We start from the raw sequence: 8,770 nt of genomic DNA, 5'->3' as shown, positions 1-8,770 counted from the left end.
ACATAGCTGTTTAGCATATTCGTATTTCTCAGAATTGTTTTCCATTGTATCCAGCTGTTTTGCTAAGCTAATGGATGTCCAACACAATTCATTGCCTGCTACAAATAAATGCAAAAGGACAGGACAGTTTGCTTTAATGCATGGTATTACGGTCAGATTTAATAAGTTCACTATTTATATCTAAACAACAGAATATAGGCCTATTTGGAGACTGTAAAGTAATGCCAGGCACAGTCTTTTTAGATCACTGATGACTCCCTCCCTGCCCTCACTTTATCATTTAGTCTCAATCAGATCTTGTGCCATCACTAATTGTCAATCTCAGCCTTCACTGCTTATGAGCTAAACAAACAGGATAGTTATTGATCCACACAATTGGAGGTTCCACACACATTTGCATATATGTGTGTGCACATAAACACTTTAGCAAGTTAAACTGTATATAGCACATTTCATGCACAATGGAAACATACAAGAAGCACACGATCCAGTTACTGTCAATCATAATGGCTAAAATGTCAGACTTTTACATTGGCTGTCCACTTTTCATGAGCTAATAAACATCTTTGAGTCAATGCATAGTTCCAATAATCCAACAGGAGATACATGTTGATAATTTGTTTATATTTTTGTTTTGTTTTTCCTTAAACCTTAAACCCACGCTAATTTTGTTTAAATTCAGCTCCTCTAGATGAAATGATTTTTTTTGCACAGTATTAGTTATTTGACATCAGGGTCTCAGTGAGTTGAGTGAAGCTTGGAATAAATGCTCAGAGCAAGTCACAGGTGCTGCACAGCATGTCACTTAGAAATCATTAGTCAGTCCCCATCAATCTGCTTATCCAGGCTAAGACAGAATTCACATGGGGGCTGGTATTTACTGAGCAGGATCCTCCCTTTGATTCCATTGATTGGTACATGCTTCTTCCAGGCATAAACACAAGGTTTGATATTGTTTTCAAAATTGCTAAGATACAAAGTGCAATGGAGGCAGAAGTAATCAGATAAAGTAAAAGTTGCTATACCACAATGCAGAAATACTCTGTTTCAAGCAAACATCCTTCATTCAGAGTTTCTCTTAAGTAAAAGTATGAAAGCTTCAGCATCAAAATATTCTACTAGTACCAAAAAGTATAAGTACTCATTGTGCAGAATGGCCAGTTTCAGAATGATATATATATTTTCCGATTATTATTATTATTGATGCATTATTGTGTGAGGATCACTTTAAAGTTGCAAATAGTAAGTGTGGGGCACAAACTACTTAAATACAGCTTGGCATTGACATTATAATTTGTTAAATATATTTTGTAGTAATAATCTGAATCTCTGGAAATGGGTATATTAATACATTGTTTATGGGAATGTGCAAAGCTACAGGGTTTCCGAAGAGAATTATTGAATGTAGGTAAAGCAGTTTCTCTCCAAGCCAAACTTTGAATACTTGGAATTTACCCTGAAGATTCTTTGTATTATTGTTATTAATTGTTACTTTGTACATTTAACAGATATACAGATATGTACTTGTACATATCTTCCGCAGGAATGTGGACATAGGCATTTAAGGCTTGCTTTGCTTTGGAGAGACTGACTCATGTTGTGAAATTCAAGGACTGAATCTGCAAAGAACCTAAAGTTGTCACATGTTATGGAGTAAAAGTATAATATTTGCCTCTAAAATGGAGTAGAAGTACAAAGTAACATATAATGGATAATAATAATACTCTGTGTGAGTACTTCAAAATTGTACACTTTCCACCAATGCAAAAAATAGGGATATGGTGTATACCATTGTTTTGCCTTGAGCTCTGTTGAACATGAAACACGATGCTAAAATATTTTGCACATAACAGGAGTCCCTCTGATTGGCCTGGAAGTTGCCACGGTCTGTGTTGTGGTTACAGGTCGATTGTTCTGACTTGATGACAGATCTCCAACATTCACATCCACCATCAGTTACATATTCACTCTCCTGCTCAGGGCATTTTTTTGCTGGATGAAGGCCTCAAAAAAGACAAAATCACATAGCAGCCCTGCAGCTACAAAGGTAGGCTCTGACAGTGTGGAAGTATTTGTGTTGGAGGGAGGGCCTGCAGAAAGAACAGAAAATGACTTTATTTCATTTAATTTCTTTGAATTTGTGCTGGCAACCACAATCATTGACAGTGTTGTATATGCAAGGCTCAAACCTGAAGGACTTTAGGGCTATTGACTAAGAGCTCTCTTGTTATAATTATAGAGTGGGTCCTGTATGCATGGTGACATAACCACCTTTGTATTCAAGAGATGAAGAGGTAGAACAGGTCACACACAAGCACAGCGAATATTGAGAGGTCATAGCTACAATGTTTTTTGGATAAAATATTTAATTTTCTGTAAAAACATGACCGGTAGATTTAAGGTTCCCATTACAGATGCCATTTACAGTAGTCCTCCCACATTGTTATGGAAGACCAACAGCCAACCCTTTGCCAAGGTAATGCTACTTGCTCGTGGTTTCTGTTGTGTAAGTAATCCTTGCGTGTTGAAATTGGTTTTACTTCCTCTACTTATGCTTGGGGTCAATTAGATACCACAGAGGCCAAACTCCCTGTTAGACCGCTTATTAACAAGCTAATAGACTAATTTGGGATTTGGAAGCGACAGTCAACAGTGATATATAGATATAGATAAAGATATAGCGTATAAAAATACACTATATTTAACCATGTTTCACAGCTGGTGTAGTGTACATCAGTTCAACGTGTATGTAAGCAATTCTCATTAAATTACAAAAAAGTAAAATATGAAGCTGATAAAACAATGTTAAGCATGTTTTATAGTGGTTAAAGAGGGCCTGGGGTCTTCAGGACCTCAAACAGAATGTTAGGGTTAAAAGTGATGGTTGTCATGAACTTTTTCTGAGACAGCTTCTAGCCGAGCACGGCAATAGATTTTGTCAATGAAACCAATATTTCCTCTTCAGCTTCAGAAGAATGGCTACGATCTCCCATCCCATAATGCCCTGGCACAGATCCTGCCAAATTACCACTACCTTTTCAAGGGAGACAAGACTGAGCTCCATGGGGCAGCCCGACAAGAACAGGAGAGACTGGCTGAGAGGCGACAGGCTTCACAGGCCAACAAACCCAACATAAACCACACCTATCAAGTAAATCATCCACATAAACGGTAAACAGACAACTATGTGTGAGAAGCAGGGTTTTTATGTCATGATTATTGAATGAATAATGAAAAAAAGTTATTTTTATTAAATGTGTTCATGCCTTAGATCCCCTCTGCAGGACTTTGAGGATGATCCCCACATGACAGAGATCAGCAACCTCTACACTAAGGTTATTAGACATAATCAGTTCCTAAATTCTTCAATCAATCAGCAGATAGTAGAATAGATTAACATTTTTTGGACTGATTGCACTCAAGGAGGATCGGGCTGATGAGGTTATAACTTGTGCTAGAGTCCCAGGGTGTTATTTATCTATATCTTGACATTTTTCTCCTGTAGCTGTGAGACTTTCTTGCTTATTTAATTTAGTTATTTAAATTCACTCCTTGGATCTTTGAACTGGCCAAAATTACGTATGTTTATCCATATAGATTTTATGTTAATTCATTTAGATTTTGTTAACTTATATGATAGAAAAGCAGAGATCCATGTATCAGTTGCACAATTTCATAGTGACTTCACATGCATTTAATGTATAATAATAGTGTACATAAAGCATCAGAATGATAAGAGTTTGGAGAAACCTGATTAAATACAACATCCTTGTAATGCAATCCAGCTGCCTTCTGTCTGTGGTATAATTGGCCTAAAGTGACAGTATGTATGACAGCAATGCCACGTCTTCAAATCATAGGGGGGGAACCTCTAGCATTCACAGGCTCCTTTTCTTTTGAACACATGATGGGACTTTCGAGACTCATCATGGGGAGCCGTCCTTCTCATCATGCCTGTTAGCCCCCCAGCAGAGACACCATCTCATCTACAGTCATGATTGTCACCTCGTCCCTGCCCTTTCAATTAGATGCTCAATTTCACCCTTGTATCCCACGGGAATCACAACCACACCATCTGAGATTGGAATCCCCTAATCGCCGCCTCCCCTCCATATACGTGCAGCTGGACCCTGCTCTTAGTCTCCATTCAATTCTGTCTATTCAATATGAGAGACGGGAATGTGACAGAACAGAGAACAATGAGCATATACAAGCTGCTAGAAAATATGCCTTACACAGAGATATGTCTTGATAACAGAGCTCTGCAACAGTGGAATTGTTGCTAAAAGCTAAAGTCAGTGAGACATTTTGTATATTTTAAAAAGGCAAAGAAAGGCATCAAGAAAAAAGTGATTTTTTTGGCTTGTCTTGCAGAGATACATGAATTTGGCATGAGTTTGGCCTCTACACATCAGCAAATGGGCTTTCATAGGAGGGCAGCTCTGTGAATGCACAACTAGGATTTACCCAAATTCCTGGTTAAAGCTCTCAAGACAAAAGACCTTCACAGTATAGGTTGTTACTGCTCCTTTGGATTTAAGGAAACAGAGTCATGAATTTATTGTACCCAAACCCTAGACAATCGATTACAGGAATACCACACAATATGGCAGAATATATTCTTTTGGCTTTCAGTTATCGAAGGAAGGTTAAAATCTTCAGTTCAGAAGAAGCCTCTCGGATGAAAGGGGAAACATCTTCGGGTATCTTCAACCTATTTTGAAGTTGCCCTTGATTTTAACCTTCTTTGGATAATTATGACCTCGATGACTGAGAACCTTCACAGACATCAGCTTCCAGTTAAATTCCATGTCAAATGTGATGTGCTTATCCAAAACTAAGATAAATTAAATTATTAATGAGACACTGAGCCTCTAACAAATTATATTGCAATATTTGGAAATGGTGTCAGTATACATACATGTCAATGCTTTAAGATGGTGTTGAAGAGACATCTAGTGGTGGTGATCACATAGAGTCACTTGGCATCAAATTTGTCCCCAAAAAACCCACCAGTCACTCTTTCTCACTATTTGATTACAAATGAATTGGGGGGTAGTTTTTAGTCATCTTTGCACTTTACAACAGCCTTGATAGCACTCATGAAACTCAATCTGGTACAGTTTCACTAAGTGAGATATTTGTTATAGTTTATTTAAAAAAAGATTAATTTAATTCCCACTTAAAGCAACTGGCTTGACACTGAGCATCCGTGTCTTTCCATCAGGAGGTGGAAAACTATCGTTCAGCCATGAGCAAGATGGCAGACGACATCATAGCGCTGAGGACACGGGTGGTGACATTGGAGGCAGAAAACAGTCAGCTCCGCATTGATCTGTCTCTGCACCAGGACCTTGGCCGTGATCTGCTCAGCGATACAGACATTGACGTCATGACCAAGGCTGAGATTTCTGACCATATAGGTGAGCCACAGCAGAGCACCATGGTGAATTACAGTACTCAACTATAACTTTTATCCATTCATTAGTGTCCTGTCTTTTTATTTATTTTTTTAATTTAACCTTTATTTAACAGGAAGTCCCTTGAGAGTGAAATCTCTTTTCCAAGGGAGACCTGGCCAAGATGGCACACCAGTTACAATTTAAATAGAAATACAGAATAGTCAAAACAAACAACAAGCATCACACACAAAGGAAAGGGACTAAGCCAGGTCACATGTGGCAGTTACATTTCTCAGTTACATGGCATTTTAACATTGCTTTAAATTCATTCAATGGGACTAGATTGTTTAGATGTGGCAATTTAGTAAGTTATTCCAAGACCAGGGACCAAAGTAAGAGAAGGCTTTCTTTCCCAACTCAGTAAAAACCCTTGGAACATGGTAAGAGAGCCACCTGGTGGAGCAGAGATGAAAACTGCTGGTATTCTGCTTCAGGAGATTACATAAATATGCCGGCAGTTTCCCAGCATGGCCTTGTATAGAAAAATATGCAAATGAAGATGTCTACGCAGACTTAGTGACAGCTAGCCTGCCAGTTCATAAAGCGTACAATGATGAATACGCAGAGCACTATGGTACACTATGGAGAGTACTAGAGGCTGCATGCATGTAGACAACATCACCATAGTCCAAAACACTTAAAAAGGTAGCCTGCACAAGTTATTTTCTGGCTATCATGTTAATACAAGCCTTATTTCTTAAGTAAAAAGTCAGATTTAACACCATCTATAGAAACAAATTGCGTCCACATTGCGAAATTCACCGTTCTGGAGATGTGAAATAAATTTGGTCCTGAACACAGAGTTGTCTTTGTCGTAGTTATCCTGAAGCTTCAGAGGTACGAATCAGACAGAGTACAGAGCAGTCAGCAGGAGAGTACAAAGACGTGAAAAGTGTGAGTTTTTATAGAGCTGTGTAGCACGGTTGTTTATAGCTTCAAGCAGAAAAATGATTGTTAATGACAGTTACTAAAACAATGCAGTGAATGAAACAGGAACTTTGTCTGATGTCTGTCAGGTCAGATAGGGGCCCTGGGTCATTAGCGTATATGAGAATAGACCAGCGGAAAAGTACAGAGGCTGCAGAAGTGAGAACAACTGAACTGACGGTGACCCGCGGTGAAGTACACAATGTTCTTCAAACAATATAAGAATCATACAGTAATACAATAAGATATATAAATTGCCATAACAATCTCCTATTCCAATATTACTTAATCTTAAGATTTACTTAATACTTAAAATGAGCCAGAACCAAAACCATGCAAAAGCAATCATTGATATTCTGACTCTACCCTAACCAGAAGTTTAGCTCAAATGTAAAAAGACATGTTTGGATTCATAAATGTCATAAATAAAAGTTTGCTATCCAGCCAGCAGTTGTTGAACCTTCAGTCCATGTTATGGATTTAAGAGCATTTCATTGAATTAGTGATGTGGGCCATATCTCACTGTGCTTGCTAATCCTTGTGAGTGTCTATTCCCAAACAGACTGTGCCGTTTTTGTGATAAGGCAGTTCATTTAGGCCACAGACAACGATAAGCTCTGTGGGCAGCACATCCCTTATCTCCTGAAGGACAGTTTGTGACCCTCAGTGAAAGGATGTTCCAGAAGGTCTCTCTGCTGGCATCAAAGCAGAGGGACTACATTTAAGTCCACTCCAAAAGAAAATCCATTCCATTTCAAAAGGTTTATTAATCAGTGTTGTGGTCATTATTATTCGAATGACCAAACCTCAACTTACATGTAAGTTTCAATCTCTACCGATCAAATGCCTATTCTCATCTTAGATAAACGTGTCCTGTGCTGATTTCAACATATGAATGTAGCCCATAAAATCACATTCCTATAGAAATCTGCACAAATAACAGACACGAGATTACCCAGATTTATGTTGTTGTGTACGATATTTTCAACTATATTGTTTTTTTTAAGCCTCTCTGAAATTCAAGCTAGCCAGTGAGACCAGTAAGGCGGCCTTGCAAAGAGACCGGATCCAACAACTGCAAAATGAATTGATCAAGGTTACAAGATACACGAACATACATTATGTCACACACATTCATGTCAGTGTATTTGTGGTGTTTATAAAGTTTACCATTCTGTCTTCCTTTCGTGTGTTGTGTAGAAGAATGACAGTGAGAAGGAGCTACTAAAACTTCAGAGAGTCCACCAGCAGCAGCAGGAGGATCTGCAGTGCCACCAGAATCTCTTGACAAAGATGGCAACTTTGGAGGCTACAGTGAAACAGCAGGAAAAGGTGAACACTCACCCCCAAAATCTGCTCTGCACTTGCCAAACAGGGAATAATGCTTCTTTCTATGAAAAACAGCTAGAAACATACAATGTTAGGATAATATCTTGTACACTTTTGCCATCCCAATTGTTCAGGTAATTCAGAACATGGAGAAAGCATTATATAGCAAACTCAGAGAGAAGAACAAGAGTGGTGACAAAAGGCTGGTGGCAAAAAAGCAAAGAGGTAGGTGGACTCAGTGGGTTGAGGGATTAATGTTTTCACAAAAAAAACATTTGGTAGCCAGAGTATCTGTTCATACTGTGTAGGTGAGATTGACCGCAGAAAGGAAGAGATGGAGTCAGCCCTGGCAGCAGAAAACACTCGTCTCAGAGAAGAGCTGGATAGGATTCGCCTGCAGCCTGCTGCAGTCATTATTCAGCAGTCAGCACAGGTACTCTTACATAAACTCTCAATCACATTAAAGGGCTCAGCCTACCCTAATTTTGTCCTACAGCTATGGAAATCTCAATCCGATGTATGTCATGTCCTCCTCAGACAAAAGACGCACTGCCACTCAAGGAGAGACTGAGTTTACTGAACAAACTAGAGAAGGCTGAGGCAAGAGCCCAAACACTGGAAACCCAGGTGAAAATACATAAAAATGAGATACTCCTATACTGTATATGTAGACCTTTTGAGTTTTTTCAATGCTGGTTAAGTGGATGCTTTGCCTTTGCATGTATTACAGCTGGAGGAAAACTCTAAATTATGGGGGAGAGAGAAACAAGACATGTTGACCAAACTGAGTGAGCACAGGCATGGCTTTGTCCGGACCTCCACCACAATCCTTCATAATGTTCCATCGGTCAGCTGAGTGCAGTTAGCATTAATTTTACACAACATGTACTGTAAAGTGTGTAATTATTTTATAAATTTTTTGACCTGGAATGATTTCTGCTTTTTACAGAGGTCAGCGAAAAGAAAAGCTTGTTTTAATGTTGCAAATAAGATATTTTTACCTAATAAATGTATTTAGATATTAAAATATGTAATAAAAGTATATTACACAA

General features: G+C 38.6%; 1 protein-coding gene across 1 annotated transcript; it reads left to right on the top strand.

The window, feature by feature from the left end:
- The first annotated feature begins 5,102 nt into the window (after positions 1–5,102).
- ccdc33 (coiled-coil domain containing 33) lies at positions 5,103–8,589 on the top strand. The gene is made up of 8 exons (XM_038706127.1): positions 5,103–5,117; positions 5,228–5,423; positions 7,397–7,485; positions 7,590–7,721; positions 7,853–7,943; positions 8,027–8,151; positions 8,256–8,345; positions 8,449–8,589. Exons 1-8 carry the CDS (start codon positions 5,103–5,105, stop codon positions 8,572–8,574), a joined length of 864 nt encoding a protein of 287 aa, XP_038562055.1. The 3' UTR covers positions 8,575–8,589.
- The last annotated feature ends 181 nt before the right edge of the window (positions 8,590–8,770 follow it).

This window comes from Micropterus salmoides, unplaced genomic scaffold (genome assembly GCF_014851395.1).
Source record: "Micropterus salmoides isolate LMB-PRFRI ecotype aquatic unplaced genomic scaffold, ASM1485139v1 Ms_hic_scaffold_8, whole genome shotgun sequence".
NCBI classification, from domain to species: Eukaryota; Metazoa; Chordata; class Actinopteri; order Centrarchiformes; family Centrarchidae; genus Micropterus; species Micropterus salmoides.
This window is presented reverse-complemented; position numbering and strand designations above follow the sequence as displayed.